The 18,657-nt window shown below is 41.5% G+C and overlaps 2 protein-coding genes across 3 annotated transcripts in view; one reads left to right on the top strand and one right to left on the bottom strand.

Annotated features, from left to right (window-relative positions):
- Positions 1–18,657, top strand: part of RIC3 (RIC3 acetylcholine receptor chaperone) — a 513,554-nt gene that overhangs the window by 288,447 nt on the left and 206,450 nt on the right. The gene's annotated exons all lie outside the window — the stretch shown is intronic.
- Positions 1–18,657, bottom strand: part of RRAS2 (RAS related 2) — a 32,738-nt gene that overhangs the window by 3,190 nt on the left and 10,891 nt on the right. For both annotated transcript variants that reach the window (XM_083411083.1, XM_083411084.1), the window contains exons 2-4: positions 3,367–3,454; positions 2,829–2,931; positions 2,254–2,362 (exon numbers count right to left, since the gene is read on the bottom strand). In XM_083411083.1, the coding sequence (XP_083267209.1) occupies positions 2,254–2,362; positions 2,829–2,931; positions 3,367–3,454 (300 nt within the window). The remainder of the gene's footprint in view (positions 1–2,253; positions 2,363–2,828; positions 2,932–3,366; positions 3,455–18,657) is intronic.

Genomic DNA, 18,657 nt, shown 5'->3' with positions numbered 1-18,657 from the left:
CCAGCAGGTGGTGTTCAGTAGCATACTGCCTCTGAAGTTGGAGGTAATTTATAGGTCATCATGAATACAGTGGTACCTCAGGTTACAGATGCTTCAGGTTACAGACGCTTCAGGATACAGACTCTGCTAACCCAGAAATAGTAACTTAGGTTAAGAACTTTGCTTCAGGATGAGAACAGAAATCATGTGGTGGCGGTGGGAGGCCCCATTAGCTAAAGTGGTACCTCAGGTTAAGAACAGTTTCAGGGTAAGAACGGACCTCCAGAACAAATTAAGTACTTAACCCGAGGTACCACTGTAGTAGACAATGCACTGTGGAACTGAAACTTTAACACTGGGTCTTAATGGAGTTCTTGCTCCACTTCCTCCAATAACACCTATCTTCTACTTGTGCAGCCCAAGTCACTATGCTAAAAAATTGGAATATTAAAACTAATAGGAATATTTGAACTACTGGATCCTTCAGTTACTGGATCCTACAAGGAAATCAGTGCCTTTATTAGGCGACATTTCTCTCAGCACATAATTGAGTGACCTCCCTCGTTCCTGCTGGGGACATTTGTAACACACACGTCCCTCTTTAAGAAGGTATGGAAGGGGGTGCACTATTTACTTAAAAGATTTCTTAGCAACACTTTTCCATAAGGTCCCAGGGAGGGTTAAAACAACAGAAAGTGTGCTTATAAAGCTATTGCAATCAGAATACACATAAAACCATTCATAAATTAAAAAGGAAGGTATGGCAAGCCACTCCACCTGACCCACATTAGTTACTATTCCAGTACTGCAGCTTCCCTAAATAAACTTGCCTTGATGTGCATGAATTTCCACATAATGTCATTGGTGGTATCCAACTAACTCAGTGTGTCAGTGCAAGGGGAGGACGTATGTTGCACAAGCAGAAATCCTTGCATTGGCCAGACAAGTTAAGGGAATGGCACTCATTGTGTTCAGTGTATTCATTGTATGGCAAGATATATGCCATAGGATTCAGCTACCTCGGAGATGAGCACAACACACAGACATTTGTTTAGGGTTCTGGAATAGTCTTGATAATGTGCCAGCTCTCAAAGTACTTTTCAAGTTGTAGATAGTGCTTGGATAGTTTGCAAGATCCAAACAGATGGGAAATAAGAATACATATTTGTTCATAAAAGTGACAACCTGACTTCTTGCATTCAGAATGGAAACCCCCCTTTTACTAGAGGTTACACTAGCTATTAAGAGATGGTCCTCCTGGGCACACTCTCATGGGATGAGTAATTGTTGGTATGGCAAGTGTTGTAAACATAATTGAAGAGAGACTCATGCCTTGATAATGATGTCATGGATCATTGTCTCATCCTCATAGATTTTGACCTGAATCATTCATATGGCAATTACTCAGGGAACAAGCTGAGTTAACGTAGAAAGTGCAACATTATAATCAGGAAGACCAGTTTCCTAAGCCACTTCCTAAGTATCAAGCCTCTTTACGGGAACATGTATGTATCCACTACAGATGCCCTTATCTTAGCACCCATTCCTCCAAACAAGGATTGTCAGATCTCCTTTATAGCCGCTTGATGCTAAATGTCATTGACAAAAGGGATTTGTTCATCCCCAGAGTGTCTCCTCCCAAAAAAACTACAGATCAGTCATATGGAAAGGGATAATTCACAATAATGGTTTGGCCTACCAATTTCATGAGAACATATCCTGTGGCCTAATCCAGCTGACTGTGGAATTTATTGCCACAATCATCTTCTTGCTATTACTGGTATAAGAAAACTGCCTTATACCAAGTCAGACCACTTTATCTAGCTCAGGAATGTCTAGATTAAAGATAGGCATATGGCTTCAACCCAATTCCACACGGCATCAACCTCATCCTATGTGACCATTAATCTTATTTCATGCTGATGTCAATGAGGGGTGAAATGGGAATAGCAGAAAGAAAAGGGGTGCCCTGACCGCATTTGGTTCCATCTCTGCCAACGTTTGGCTCTGATCCCACCAACTGTTGCTGGCCTGTGTTCCATGGCCAATTATCCCAGAAGGAATGTGGCTCTCAAGAGAGAGAAAATGTTCTACAATTCCAACCTGCCCTGTTTAATAGTGGCTCTCCAAGGTTTGAAACAGGAGTTTTTCCCCAGTGCAAAGATGCCAAGGATTGAACTTGGGGACTTGCATGCAAAAGTTATGCCACCGAGTTATGGAAGTTCCCTCAAAAAAGGGAGATCCCCTTTTCAAACTCTATTGCCAATAGGTTACCTGTCTCTGATGGTCCAGGTCTGCTTTGTTGCCAACTAGAATCATAGGGAATTCATCACGATCTTTTACTCGAAGAATCTGCCTTTGAAACTTATAGATTTCTTCAAAGCTAGAATAATAATAATAATAATAATTAATAAACAGCAGCAGCATGCTAAGAATCCACAGCTTCACAGTTAAGGATTGCCTAAGGCCATCTAACAAGTATTTGCTGCAGAGATGAGATGCAAACTGAAGATAACACATAGAGACCCACCAGCCCTGCAGGTATCCCAAGACCTTGTATTCACCCACTAGAATTGTGTTACCTTCCTTTAAAATGCCAACATGATTTTGAAAAACTCTTGAGTTCCACCCCCACCCAAAAGTGATTTGATTTATCATGTGGCAGGAGGACTGTTTTTCAAATAACACAAGTCTGCAATTCTCTTGAGCAGGCAGAACTCTGGATTCTGACCCTACAGTTAATTCAGGATGTTGCAAGCCACAACCCCATTTCAGTGTTATTCTAGCTCTGCCCCTACACAATCCAAGTATTGATGCACGTTTTGCAGCAATTTTGTTTTTTGCCTTACCTTCCTCTATCTGTGACTGAGAAAACAAGCAGAAAGCCTTCTCCTGTCCGCATGTACTGTTCCCGCATAGCTCCAAACTCCTCTTGGCCTGCTGTATCTAGGACTAAGCAAATCAAGGAGCTAGTTAATTTTACAGACTAGCGAGGTAGTGTGTGAGAGAGGGGGGCGATGTGCCTTAAAGCAGGAGAGCTCAGGAAGGGGCAGGTGTTGTTCTCATCCCATGCCTGCCCTGTTTAACCTTATAAATTAACCCTACACCCCTGCCTAGTGTTGGCAAGCCAGCAAGAATCAATTTAATATACAGATACCCACATCTGGTTAAGCCTTTAGCTTCTATATTAAGAGGTCGAAAACTGTACCACAAAAGAAAGGGAGAAAGGCTTGGCCTAGTAAATGGGTAGATCACAAAGTTATTACAGTCTCTATACAAAGTTAAGGAAAATCCGTTTTAGTACCTGTATCAACAAGAGAGCAAATATACAGTCTATAAGCCAGTGCAAATTCTGTAGAGGGTCAATCATCATCAACAACAACTTACTATCCAATCTTGCTGCCCTCTCATCTATCACACATTGTTTTGTGTAAGAATCTTCAATTGTTGGATCATAATCTGTAACGAAGTAGGACTGCAGAGAGAAAAGAAAAAACAGAGTTACTTTTAAGCCCATAGCACCCGCAAATCCTCTTTCTCATGTATAGTTTCCATCTGCATAGAGAATGAATGCAACATTCGCTGACGCCTGGCAAGTAGTCTCCTGGGGACTGATATAGCCATAAACAATGTGAAAACTAGCACTAATACACCCAGGAACCTCACCAAAATGCTGGAAAGGGTGCACCTCCACAGGTACATACCTCCACATGTGGTGGGAGTGCCCCAAAATCCACTATTCTGGACAACAGCCATACGAGAAATATGTAAAATAACTAAGCAGGTATTAGACATCACCCCAGAATTGGCCCTACTAAACATCTTCCAAGACAACAATGCCCATTTACACCACAAAGAACTCATAACCCACTTACTTTCAGCAGCCAGAAACGCCATAATCAGACACTGGAGAGACCTATCAGGAGTAAGCATGGACCAATGGTACCAAATAGTATGGGAAACAGCCCTACTAGAAAAATTAACCAATAAACTGAAACTGAAACGGGGACAAATAGAAGAATACACCTTTACCCCGGTATGGCTCACCACATACACAGCCCAACAAGACAATGACAATAATCCACCAATAGCATACAAATCAATATGGCTAACCTGACCCAAAACACCCACCCACCCACCCCACTCACACACAAAAACAAAGATCACCACAGCCAATCACAAACAAACAACCACACCCTAGGCCAACCCCAACCTTTCTCACCACCAAAGAAACACAAATGAACAGCAGAGAACCTGCACGAGCAACGCTGACACCAAACCCTACATACATTAAGCAAAATAGAAACATCGCCACCCGACCCCAATTCCACCCCCATCTCCCCCCCTTCCCCCCCCCAATGTCTCAACAAATGAAACTGATTTGTAAAAATGTTACATGGAAAAAATACGAGAGACATTACACATACTTCTGTAAAACAAGAAAATCTTTAATAAACAACAACAACAACAATGTGATCATATACCCACCCCCTGGGTGAGAAGCAAGATTGTGAGAAAGAAATGGCTCCAGGATTACACTAAGAATGGTGATACTACTACAGTCTAGCTATATAGATGTAACTGACAATGCAAGATTAATCTGGAATAATTTGTGGAGAAATCCGATTTAGATAACCAAAAAATTTCAGAGGGTTACATTCCAGAATGTTTGTATCACTGCTACCTAGGAATGGCTGAATTATAACCAGCCACGTGGGTTCCTATAGGCAGCAGTCTTGCTTCTCTAACAGTGCAGTGCAACTATGTGGGTTACATAAAGATGCTGAGCTTGGTTCCAAGCGCTACCACTGCCTGTCTCTTCACTTTTCACAACCAAGGTCCTGCATATCCAGGATTTGACTTGGAATTGTAGGTGAGCCAGCAGAAACCAAGTCCGGACTAAAGAAATGACTTTTAGCAGGCCCAGGGGACTGGAGAGCAAGAAAGGAAGATATGCCATGATTAGGTTCTTTGACTGCTCAGGCTCCGAGTTCCAGGGTGCTCTTGAGTTCTGAAGTTTTGATACAGCAGTGTGACTAGGATCACTTTGTACAAATTCCAGTTTGACAACCTTTTGGTGTTCTCCAGGTAAGACCAATACATTCTTGTTGGCAGTAGCAAAATCTTAAGTACTTGAAAATTTGGTGGCCTGTCTGCTGGTGAGAACACAATGATGGGAAGCAATCACTCCTGCATTGGATTTGCATTCATCTGTCAGGTGTTTTAAGACAACATAGCTTGCAGTCACACACAAGCATTAAATAGATAGAGCCCAAGAAGCCAGGAAAGCAACGGAGTCACACACATACCATCTCGCCAACCACCACTGCTGAGTGTAAGCTGTGAGGGGGTGAGTTTATGCAGAGTGATAAACAATGCAATCAGGGGCACAGACCCTAGCATATTAATCCTCTTTCTCTCTCTCTCTCTCTATATATATGAGAGAGTTTAGTATTGCTTTCTGATATTATAAATATTTGTATATTTAAGCAATTATGCAATGAAAGAAAATATTTGAATATTTGTATATTTAAGTTTAGGGAAGTTTTTAATATTTAATGCTGTATTGTTTTTAACACTTGACTGGGAGCCACCCAAAGTGGCTGGGGAAACTCAGCCAGATGGGTGTGGTATAAATAAATTATTATTATTATTATTATTAATAATAATAATAATAATTTTTTTAAAAAAATTTTAATGGCAAAAAACTGTTGTTAATGCCACATCAATACAAAATAAATAATAAATAATGATGATGATGATAGTAATAGTAATAGAATTTATATACTGCCCAATACCCGGAGGTCTCAGGGCATTTCACAAAATAAAAAAATAGAAAACCACAAAATACATAATCAAAATAAAAAGAACAATCCAATAACCCCCCCCCCATATGAACATTTATACATGCATACAGATCATCCCGTGTACACATTTAGACAGATGATATGAACACTGGGTGCAATGCCTGCACATCTATGTGAAAGTAAGGTCCAGTCAGAGCCCAGCATCCAGCTTCTTGGAACTTCTGGCTCTCAAGAGAAGAAACTTCCTTACAGTCAGGAAATATGTGTCCTAGAAATGAGCACCAGTACTGTGTAGTCTGTGCTTCAGGTGTGAAAGTGTCTAAGGCCAAAACTATAGTCAAGAAAGGGCAGTATAGCTTACGGTTCCCCTCTGAAGGAAGTCGAGTTGTTCTAAATTAAACTCAGAATGCAAGTTAGGGAGTAAAAAGCTTGCTTTGAATCACGTGCTTTAAGATTGCTACACATACCAAGGAAACAAGTAATTCAACAGCCACCCCGCATAAAAATACTTCTAAGGATGATCATATATGGAAGCACTCCCACCCCAGGAGGGAACACGACTTGACAGCTGTAAATGAAGGGAGGAAAAAGGCATTTCATCGAGATGAAAGAGAAGCAACAAACAGACCTGGCAAGAGCTCGCAGACAGAGGGTGGGAAGTGGGGAACGGTCAATGCAATCATGACAAAGATGACAATGCAACAGTCCCTCTCTGACCAAAAGGGCTGTAACTATGCAGTCTTTCTATAGCTTCATATTCATGACTCCACAAGCTGTGAATGAGTCATTTAATCAAAATTGTTTGACTAAACCTGTCAGAACAGATGTTAGGATTATTCACAGAATTTAGTTCAAAGCTCAAGTTATTACAAAGGGACTTTCCTGGTGTGGCTGTCTGTCAGTCGTTCCCTACCTCCCACTCTTCTCCCAATTCATGTAACATGAAGGCAACCATTTTGACAACCATTAAGGTCCTGGCTTCTTTGCTCATAGGTGAGCCCAGGAAGGTAACTTCTACAGAGTTTCAGCAAGACGCTGCAAGTTGTGGACAGGTCTTCAAATAGAGCAGCCTGACTCAGGTATAAAACAGATACACAGGCTTGCCCTCAGCAGTCATTAGCAGAACATAAGGCAACATATACTCAAACATTTGGGGCCTTTGAAACTTTTGTACGCTTTTATGGCCAGCGGACAAAACAGAAACACTGGAGAAGCTGGAGGTGTACCACTCTGTAGCAGACCTTCCAAGCAGCATCAGAGAAGTTCAGCCTCAACAACATGCTGACAAAATGATAGCTGAACTAGTGAGTTTTCTACCAAAACTGAGAACTTTTTCTTCCTACCCCTTACCATCACTTTCAGTTGTTCTTGATAATACTGATGTTTGTTCACCAAGTTCAGAATCTTTAAAGAACTTGGATACATGACTTTATTAACATTTTAATTCATTCTTCTGTTTCCTGCACTGATTGGAACATTCTTCTTGTTGGTTTTCTTTCTCTCTTAGCCTTTCCACTCCGACTTCAATCCGGCTGCTTGCTATTTTCGGCTCATATTATTCCTTTGCACCAGTTTCTTCACTGGATCCCCTGACTTTAAAAGTTATTGTACTTGCTTGAAATGTCTCCACAGTTTCCTCCTGTATATCTATCTGCTCTTTTCTTCCTATACACTCCTCCCTGAACTCCACAACTTTCAAGGTACCAATATTCTAACCCAACTAGCTGTTGATCCCTTACCTGTGTTTCCACCCCACACAGCTACTTTGGAATGCCCAGTGGCATCCATTTTAGAATCTCTATAGGACATCTAATTGGCTTCTCAACCCTTGATGGATCCCCTTACCTCCCCGATATCTTTTATTTTAACTTTCTCCAAAGTCGGGATTCAAGTCTCCTTGAAGAGGTGTGATATAAATACACTAAATAAATAGCTAGCTGTTATGGTATAAGCATACAAGCAGGGCCCGTGCTATGTTTGCTTTTGTAAAGCACCCAGCAATTTTAGATGCTTTATAAAAACAGAGCAAAACCCCAAAATATAGGTTGCAATCTTGTAACCAGGTATGAACTGGCAAAAAGCAGCCATCATCACTCTCTTAGCTTCATTTTTTTTTAAACTTTCTGTATTCCCTCCGAGTGTGAAATGGCTTTCTGAACAAAAGCTCTCTTAGAATTTAGCTTTAGCCACTTGTTGACGAGAGCAGAAAGGTAGACAAACAAACCTCTTTGGGGAGGGAAGAAGAAGAAGAAGAAGAAGAAGAAGAAGAAGAAGAAGAAGAAGAAGTAGTTTGGATGTGATATCCCGCTTTATCACTACCCTAAGAAGTCTCAAAGCGGTTAACAATCTCCTTTCCCTTCCTCCCCCACAACAAACACTCTGTGAGGTGAGTGAGGCTGAGACACTTCAGAGAAGTGTGACTAGCCCAAGGTCACCCAGCAGCTGCATGTGGAGGAGCGGGGATGCAGATCCGGTTCACCAGATTACGAGTCTACCGCTCCTAACCACTACACCACATTGGCTCTCTGAGACTGGCTACTGTGTTGTTTTCACATGCTCCCACCAATCACATTTCTGATTACAAGAAGCCAAATCAACAGGGCTTCTCCTGAAACGTGTAGAGTGGATGTGGAACAAAGCAATCCCCCATCATGACCACCACAATGAACTGGAGCCAGTACCATGTTGTCAATCAATGCAGTTGGAACAGCATTGGGGTGGTATGATCAGAACTACTGTCTGCCTTCCGTCAGAAAAACAATCTCATTGACATATTCTGAGTCAACTGAAGCTTCCTAACACTTTTCAAGGCAGCCTCAACTAGGGCACAGTACACAATATAATTTAAGTATAAGTAGAGTAAAGAGTATGAATAACCATGGCCAGGTCTGTTTTCTCCAGAAAGGGAAGCAGCTGACATAATCAACTGAAGAGAGACCCTGACCACTGCTGCCACTTTGACATCCCATAGTGGCACTCAATTCCAAAGGAGTCATACAAGGAAAATTTTATTTTTAAGGGGAAATGCAGCCCTGGCCAAACGTAACTCCAAATCCTTAACTGATTTTACTTCTGTCTTTTCAAGAAGAATCTTTAACCCTCACTGGCTTCAGGTTTGCAGAATCACACTATACACCTTACTGAGTTATAGCATCCAATTATTGAATAGTTAACACATGTTCATTACTTATGCAAATCCCCAAGACAAAGCAAAAGACTAAATAAGGAAGACTAGCTATCTTCAGCCCATTAACAGTGAAAACATGGGGGCACCAATGACCTCTCTGCAATAGAAGGTGTGACTTTAGGGCCCCATATGCACTACACATTTAAAGTGGTATCATACCCGTTTAAACAATCATAGCTTCTCCCAAATAATCCTTGTTATAGGTGGTAAGTGTTGTTAAGAGAGGACCATTGAAAATTTATGTTTTAAAAAAGAGACAAGAGACACACATGCACAAATGGAAAAACACACACAAAATCATCCTCACATTCACACGACATCCAACACCAATGCATTCAACCTAATTTGCATATACAGATTGATCTATGCCATCCAAATGTCTCTGTATGCATTCAAACAAAATGTGCTCAGTTGTAGCAAGGGCATTATGGTATTTAGACCATCGATGGTGAGTATTTACCCTTCTAAGCTCAAAGTATAAGTCACTTAGCAACCATATAAAATCCACTGTTGTCCTGCCATTTGTCCCCATCCTGCAGGGATATAATTTAAAATGACACTAACACCTGCAAATATCAATGATTTTGCAAGTACAAGATTCATAGGGACAGGAACTTCAGACCAAAAAGGAGATATCACTGGACAATATAATAAATGAGCCTTGCAACAGGGAGCAGCCCTCATGGCAGCAGCAATGTCATATACCTACAATGAGTTATTTCCAGAATTATAGTTTCAGGATCTACCTGATGCGCCCAACCACATTAGAGCCCTGTCCATCCTAGCTTATTAAAGCTAACCAGGGTGGGGTGACTGAACAGGCACAGCACTGCAAGTATCCTATCCACATCCTCAGGCAATTTTAACTAGAAATGATCCTACACCAACCACACAAACGATGAGGTTTTAAACATTCTGCCTACTTGGGATAATTAAGACCTTTAGGGAGATGCCTCAGTTTCAACACAATGGGTGGTTGCATTACCATAACTCTCCTACTCAGATCAAAGTCCATGTTAAAAACACACACACTTTATTCTCAATATTTTAAAGGTTCACTTCTCCACCCAACAGCTTTCCTACAAAGCAATACATGTTTCACATTCATGCAAAGTCACTGCCATGGTGGCATACAACCAGAAAACATGAGTACCTATTTTCCTGGAGTCAATACAGAAGACAAAGCTACATAGACAGTTAGAAAGACACAGAGAGCAAAGATTTGGTGTGTATCTGTTCAGGCAGAAATTCCCTGTTTAAAGTATAAACCTCGTAAGTGGCAGGAGAAACTGTATTTTTAGAATTAGTAAGCGCAACAAGCTGCCTTTGATATTCTAATGCAACTTCAAAGTTACAGTATTTCAAAGAGCTAGTCGTCTGCCAAAAAAGGGAGGCCTCACAATGTATACATTTTGTTTTTTAGATCAGCATTAAGGGAGGGTAAGAGAAAAACTACCCTGAACTGGCACTTGAGTTCTAGGAAGTCAGGCTCATACTGCAGCAACAACTACAATTGTGTCTTACCTCAAGATCACATTCCTCACATTGTGCGTGTTTCAAGGACAGTTTAAAAATACTTGTAAGGAGCAAAAAGCCATAATTGGCTTTGTGCATTGAAAAAATATCAATTTAAGGCTACTGCTTTGGGCACCCCCTGTCATTAAACACTGGAACAAAGACCGCTCATATTGACCCAGTTTCCCTAACCCAAGTTTTAGAATGGCAAGAAGCTCTCAGGCTTCTATTTTGGGGTGGGGGACTATAGAAAAGCAGCACAAGGCTGCTGGTTTTTTGGCAGGTGTAACTCCTGCAAAAAAAGGGGGGGAGACTAATTCAGATGTCACAAATTGCTTACATATAAAAGGCTGCGTCTAGGTTCTAATTGCTTTTATATCTTCTGCCCAGCAAAATCCATTAAGTAAATATAATGTCAGGGCATACAAAAGATATGAGGTCAAAGGCTACCTGAACACATTTATTTGAGCCACCAATCACATGGTCTATAGCCATATAGCATCTGGTTTCAAGTCACTGTTAGATTCCCCCTCCAACCCCAATGAAAAGAAAAATGCTTTGTCCCAGAAACAGTGGTACTTGTACAGAAATGAAGCATTTCAGAATAGCAAGTCTAATTAAAGTAGTTGATTAATAGCTGGTTCTTACTATTGATCAATCCTCTGACTAGGGTTCATTATGGACTTTCTCCCCTGAGACTATGCATTCAATTACATGTTGCTCATAAAGATCATCCCTGCTATTGATAATAATTCACCTAATAGAACTCATGATAAAAAAAGAACACTGTATTAGATTCATAATATTTATAAAAATAGGATAGCAGTGAAACAAAATCAGTGTCTATGCCTCACGTCCCACATCCTTTCATGATGGTTCACCTTGCCAAAGTCACAGGTCAATTATTTCTCAGCTCTAAACACACAGAGAGAGATTCTTGTAAAGCTTTTACTATCTAGGGAACAATTTGTAAAGTACAACCGATTCATGTAGACAGAAAACAACTAATACTATCCTTACGGTTGCAATTAGCACTGGGAAACCTTGCAGAACTGAAGCAGCAGCAGGTTGAGCGCAGCCAATGGGGCAAACATTGGGAATGAGCTCCCCTGTGGTTGGGATACGGTCAAGAATACCCAGACACTTACCCCACCTGCTAACGATTGTAACCCATGGCTAGTTGTAACATAAGTTATCTGCATGCAGCTATCTATGACTGTTCTTATCCTCTCAGTAAAGGCAGGCAAGCACTGCAAAATGCCCCTCGTGTCTTTACTTTCCTGGGTATGCTTCCATGTCCAAATCAGAAGCATAGTGTTAAGCCCAAGTCTACCTACCTTAAGGAGAATAGCTCCAGAGCACACATGGGCATATTCAAGTTCATTTTATATGGATGTCTTATCCTTGGTTTCCAATACATATTTATGGGCGTATAATTCTGTGTTTGATTAAATCTAAACAACTGGAACCAGCAGTTTATCTTTCAAATACTTGCAAGGCTATTCCAAAAGTTAAGTCCACAAAGTCACTAGGAAACAACATTTTAACAGACCACTTGCCCATGTGCATTTTGTCCAATAACTCGAAGTGCATCACCAACCTACGAAAAGAGGAGGAGAAATCAAGAGACCAAGAACCAATTTCATTCCAGCACACAACACTTTCATCACATCAGTGGACTTTGGGATCTCACATTGCAGTGGCACCCAGTGCGACACCAAAATTCGCCTCCTCGCGTCTGGTGCTCCATTCTGAATCATGCTTGCGGCATCCCCTGCAGCAGCATCAAGGCTCCATGCCTAGTGTGACCAAACCAGCGGCGGTCCCCTAAATCCACCTCTGCCAACATGGTAGCAATTTCTACCTACTGTGAGCAACCATGCTTGTGCATGTGTAAGTACAGGAGAATCCTCACTTATGTGGGGGCTCCATTCTGGTTCGCACACAAGTGGGGATTCCCCCATTCCAACCCTGCCCCAGTCCATTCTGCCCCACCACCCCCTGCAGCGCTGTTTTCGGTGTGTGTGTCAGTGGGCCCACATATGTCACATGCTGACCGTGAGCAAGTGGGGAGATGCCTGTAGTCAAGAACACTCTGTCACTCTGTGGGCTAAGATTCAGATTCACACATGCTTAGGGATGAGGGTGTTAACAGAAGCCGGCAACCGTCTTCCTCACCCTATATTTTATTCATGCAAGTGTTTCAAAGCTCTTTCTGTCACTCCTTGCTGCTTCTACATATACCAACGAAGCAGACCTGACATTTTTCTTGTGGCGCTACTGCTTTTCAGCTACAAGTGGCAGGACCTTTATTTCAATAATCCTTTATTTCAGCATTATTGTTAGTCTGAATGGTATTTCAAAAATGCCAGTCAGGTCAGAGTTTATTGTAACATGCAGAGAGGCATTTTTTTTTTAATTTTTTTTACAGTTGGGTGGGTGAGGACTGTTCAGTAGAAACTACATTTTTGTGTAGCTGGACATGAGGTTTAATAAAACAAGAGGTGGGTGAGAAAATTATAAGAAGTAAAAAGTGAAGAATTTTGTACTGTGTCAAGTCCTCCCCGTGGCACCCTTACTTATACTGCTTCTCCAGGCCACTTTCCCCTTCTTTCCCTGTTGCTTACCCCTCCTCCCTCTTTCCTCCATTGTCACTTTCCATTTCCTTCCTTCCAAAAAGAGTCCCAGGACTGTTGGCGAGAGTTGTACCAAAATTGTTTTCTGCAGGACAGGGGAAGCTTAGAATAAACGTTTAGCAACTGGTGGTAACATAAAATGTATGACACTCTGATGAAAGCATCTGCTTTCAGATATTTATTCTTGCCTACCAAGAACCAGTCGCGATGAAGTATATTGTGGAAGGACTACCTGGAAACCCATCAGATGGACATTCCATACTTCTGCCATAGTGTCTGTTCTCACAACATAGCCATTCTTTGAAAACCTGTTTTGGCTGGTGCATCTTCTGCAGTATACGCTCTATCAAACTATTTGTGCCAAATGCATGCTTCCAATGTAGCACTACAGAACTTGTTCCATTGAAGACAGATTTATGCATGTGAAAGGGAACTTTCCCCCTCTTCTCCTACTTTGCAGCCCCTTAATATGTTACAGGGGTTACCCCAACTCTCCAGAGCAGATCCGGTGAGGGTAGGGAGAACATAAGGGAGAAAGTTCCATTGCTCAAGCATAAATCCTTGCTCTAATTGGGACAAGTGCATTGGATACCAGGAATAGATGAATCGGACAGAAAGATCATTGACTCTTTATGCTCCAACCAGAACAGATTGGTTACTGTTGACCCTTGCTTCTTTTATGCTTTACATTACTGGAGAACAGGTTGTTGTTTTTTAATGACTAAGCATTAGTGGAGAAATTAATATTTATAAAGACTCTGCCTCAACAGTGTGTGGTTAGTTCCCTATGTCATTGTTTGCTGGATCAGACTTTGCTAAAATGATCAGAACCACTGAGATTAAGTTAACAAAAGGTATTAGTACAATGTCTGATGACACTAGAGATAAATACACAAATCAGAGAGATTACTCTAACATCATAGTGACTAGAAGTATACACTGGGAATGAGAGTTGACAAGCAGCTTTATTCTCTTTACTGAATGGTTCCCTCTCCCCATGCTGAGCCACAAATTATACGCTGCCATTAACAGAATGAACAACTGCTCAGTAAGAAAATGTGTAAAAACCTTTATCTACTGTAAGCCACACAACAGTCAAAAATACCTTAACCACTTTTTTTCCAAAAGACTGCAAGAAGTTAACAACACACATTGCTGCTGTTAAAGTTCGGGAGCCCACTACTGCTTTGTATTAACCAATGCCCTACTCCCTGAGCAGAAACTCAAGACTTCCTTAGCCAAGTGTGTCTGGTACCATTCCAGATGGGAATGTAAATACCTGCAGTTCACAGCCAATCACTTTACAGTTATTACAATGTTAACATAATACAAATAAACATGTTTGGTTGGGCTAATGAAGTGTTACAACTGGACAATCTCGAGATGAAGAGTAAACCTATCAAATTTGGAAGTATCTGCATGAAAAAGCTCTAGAAAGTCAGATGTAACCACTGTTATCTATCAAATTCCAGAATAAAAGGAGTAATACTAGGAACTTCAAAAACAAACAAAACTTACACACTTATACACACACACAAGATTTCCAAGAACCATAAATGTATCGGAGAACCAGATGTCTACAAGTAGCCACTATAGGGATGTTTGAGCACTGCGCATGCCATGGGCTTGGGATTTTTTGGAATTATTGGTGCTGGGTGGGCTTCCCCTCCATAACTATATTAAGTAAAGTTCTAGTGCTGATTGGATGGTGTTCAGTGTTGATGCACGCAGGGAAATTTTATCTTGAAAGTTTAAAACTATAAACGTTGACCGCTCAGCTTTGTTTTTATCCACAGCTCCGCAATCAATATAGATCTATGCAAAGTAGTTTGTAGTTACAAAAAGTGAGAGTGGCTCACCATGCCTACTGATTTCAGAGCCATAGACCATTAAGTCTAGACTCCAGGAGTAAGCCAGATGTGAAGCTTGCATTACAAAACTCCACTAAAGACTTTCCTACTTTAAGAGTTCAGGGCACATGAGGGGAAATCAGTCAGATAATCAGGAGAAAATTCAGCCCCTTTAATAGCAACAGATGTTTATTAAGATAGTTACTGCTGGGGCTTTCCAAAAAGGTACTTCCCCTTGAGGGCTCCTGCCCCAACTTATTTTCATTTCTTGTTATTTGCATGAGTAAGTTCCCACATGTGAGTTGTTCTCAGGTTACAGATAACCTGTGTGAAAGCCTTGCTGAGGATCTAAAAGTAGAAGAATGAATGGAGAAGAGAATGCAATGCATAGACACACAAGACTCTGAATACTAGAATGGCTTTCAAAGGGGCTCTTTACTTCAATACAGCTCCAGGGTCATAAGGTTGCCAAAATGCCCTGCTGAATATTGGAGCTTATAATAATAGTGACAAACCCAAATCATGTAATAAAAAAAACCCAAGGCATCTGGAGCTTCTAAATTTTGGATTTATTTGAAATATAAAATGCCAGTCAACTGCTAGCAAGTACTTATTTCATACTGCATAGTGCAGGCATAGGCAAACTGGGCCCTCCAGATGTTTTGAGACTACAACTCCCACCATCCCTAGCTAACAGGACCAGTGGTCAGGGATGATGGGAGTTGTGGTCCCAAGACATCTGGAGGGCCCAGTTTGCCTATGCCTGTCATAGTGCATTGTCTTCTGGATCACCACTTCCAGGAATGCCCCTTTTAATTACACATACATCTTTTAATTATACATACATACATACACACTTGCACCTAGCCAGATATAAAACTATAATTGTTAAATCTACAAAGATATCATTTCCCAGTTGGACTAGGCTTGCTGCCCAGAATGAGCACCACTTTCCAGACCCGGTGTGGACATGAGAGGTTTCTACAGCAAGAACTCATAGGAACTGAGACAGGAGGAGATAATGCATTTGTTTGCTATTGCAGGCAGCCCAATTTCCATGAGCAAAGGAGAAGCAATGCTTAACATATAATAAATGCTCCCAAGCTTAACATGTATTTGTTGGTCAAATGAAAGCTTGCCTGTAGCAGCCATACAACTGGGTATTGGTGCCTCTGAGCTCCAAATTAAACTACTTAGAAGTATTTTAAGAGAAGCTTCTACAGAATATCAAACAGAAGAGAATCCCAAATGCACACTGGTTATTATGTTCACTTTCTATAAAAGTTATCAGTTTAAATTGTGTGTGTGTGTGTGTGTGTGTGTGTGTGTGTAAGCAAGTACTATTCCTGTTGAGACACCTGGTGAGCTGTCAGCTGTGCACTTGTGCCACAGAACTAGCTCTGAGTTGTTCTTTGGCACTTTTTTTGCTTTTGGTAAATGAAAGAACACAAAGTTAGCATCTATGAAAGTGCTGTATTGCAGGGGAGTAGACTCTTGGACTGAATGTGGCCTGGAAGGCCTGTGGCCCTCAGGACTCTCCCCATGCCATGCCCCTCCTTAAGTGTTTTGCACCCTCCTTAAGTGTTTTTGCCTGGGTTTAACCTGTTCATGAACTACAGTTGTGCCTCTTCCCTGGATGAAGGATGAAGGGATGAGGGGTGTAGAAACTTATGACTAGAATGGAGTTGGTTGTCCAAAGGCAAGGGTCACATTCCTTGCTTCACCCAACACTGGATGGAGCTTTGCTGAGAAGCTACCCAAAAGTGTACACACTCCAGCTTTACCTATTGGCCTCTTTAATGATCAAACCCAAAATCAGATCGCTAATGTGTGTAGCTCACTTATTACCTATTTGGAATGGAGAGCTAGAAATTAATCCTTCATTGCAACATGTTGCAATTTGAGCACTTTTAGAGTTGCCAATTTTTGAAAGGGGTAGATGCTTTTGAGCCTTTTTAACAATCGCACAGCAGGCAGAAAAACAACAGCAACTTTCCCCATCGCTGTACTTTCCATAAGGTACAAATTTACCTGTTGATTTCTGCCATTTGTGCAGCTGTCACAATGTTTAGCCTTCACCCTCTACCCCTCCCCCTTTCGACAATGCCCCCTCCACCTTCCTCACCCACTTCTGCTTCACCTTCCAAATCACCACTGGACAATTCCTGCAAGAGGTTTGTTGTCTAGGATAAGGAACTCATTGTAGGCACATCTCTCACTCCTATGCATCCAGGACACGCAGTAAGGACAGCAACTGCTGTCCAAGCACACCGATTCTCTCCACACACACTGCACTTTTTAAAAGGCCGTTTCAACACATTGTTGACCAAGAGGCAAATTCGGCTCCTTCCATACTGCGACATTCCAGATGGGAGAAGGTACAGAGTATTATCCCCTTGCTTAATAAAGGTCAGTGGAAGGCAGGCCTCTTGACAGCTTGATCTTCCTTAAGTATACCATGAAGAAGTGGGGAAGAAGAGGAGGATTGTTTTTCCTGCTCCCTTCTCTCCAACAGCAGGTTTGCTGTAATTATAGGGCACGAAACCAAACTATTAAAGCACTGACAGCTGTCGCCCTGTAGTTGGAGGAGTGCTGTGGCTGTGCATAAAGGATAAACACTGCTATCTGTATGAAGGAAGTCTACAATCGAGTGCTTGGCCCATCCAGCACACAGGTATGTGCGCTGAGGTCCCATGTAGTTGAGTGGCAGCCAAGCATATTTTGGGTGCTCTCTCTCTCTCTGTTATTTGTTCAGTCATTTGGTGCAAATTATCCCATTTGCACAAAGATGGCATGCTCAACTCACTCCCTTCACAGCTTCCAAGCTTTGCTAGCAGAAAATCAATTCCAATGTATCCTTTCAGAAAGGGTTATATAACAAACTCTTACATGTTTTGAAATAGCTCGAGCTTTCTCAAATTCATAAAACTGTTTAAAATATCACTGCAAACTTAGCTTTGAGAGCTCATCAGGACACCTATTTAAAGCTATGTTGCTCATCCAAGCTCTAACCCTCACCCCTACAGATTTACCTCCCAAACTGGTGAGGATCGTCCAAAAAAGCCCAATGTGCAGTTCTGTGGACAAAAATGGCATTCTCTTGTTATCGCTCTTTATCAATTCCCATCTAACAAACAAAAGACCCTTTTCAAGAAGGCAGGATCTCCAAACCTCTTGGGTTGCAGCTTAAAGTAGTAGTGGAAGGACATGCTTGAGTTAACTACAAAATGAATGGAATGCAGCATGCCAGGGAGTTACCAGATTAACCCCAAAGGGAAGTGGTCTCACTATATAGTGCCATTTTACTACCCTGACTCGCTAGAAAAATTTGTGTTTTCATACTGAAAAACTGAAACTATCTTAATATAGCTACAAACTTTTGAAATTGATGCACAGACATGTCACTGGCAATACCCATTACAACACATACCTGTTTATAGAGCTAACATGGTGTTTGCACGTGAATTTACAGCCATCACTTGCCAGAGGCCCGTAGGCTCTACAAAGGGGATTTAGTTGTCATTAAAAAAACAAAGAGTCAACAGATTTGATTTCTACCACTCATTGTTCTAAGCATCCCTTCCTGCCTTTGGTGAGTTCCAGGTCTCTTTGCAGCCGGAAAGGGGAATGTTCCCAGTACACTTCATAGAGCAGAGGTCAGCAAACGTACCACACCTCAGGCC

This window comes from Podarcis tiliguerta (assembly GCF_965153285.1).
Source record: "Podarcis tiliguerta genome assembly, chromosome: 1".
In the NCBI taxonomy this organism is placed as follows: Eukaryota; Metazoa; Chordata; class Lepidosauria; order Squamata; family Lacertidae; genus Podarcis; species Podarcis tiliguerta.
This window is presented reverse-complemented; position numbering and strand designations above follow the sequence as displayed.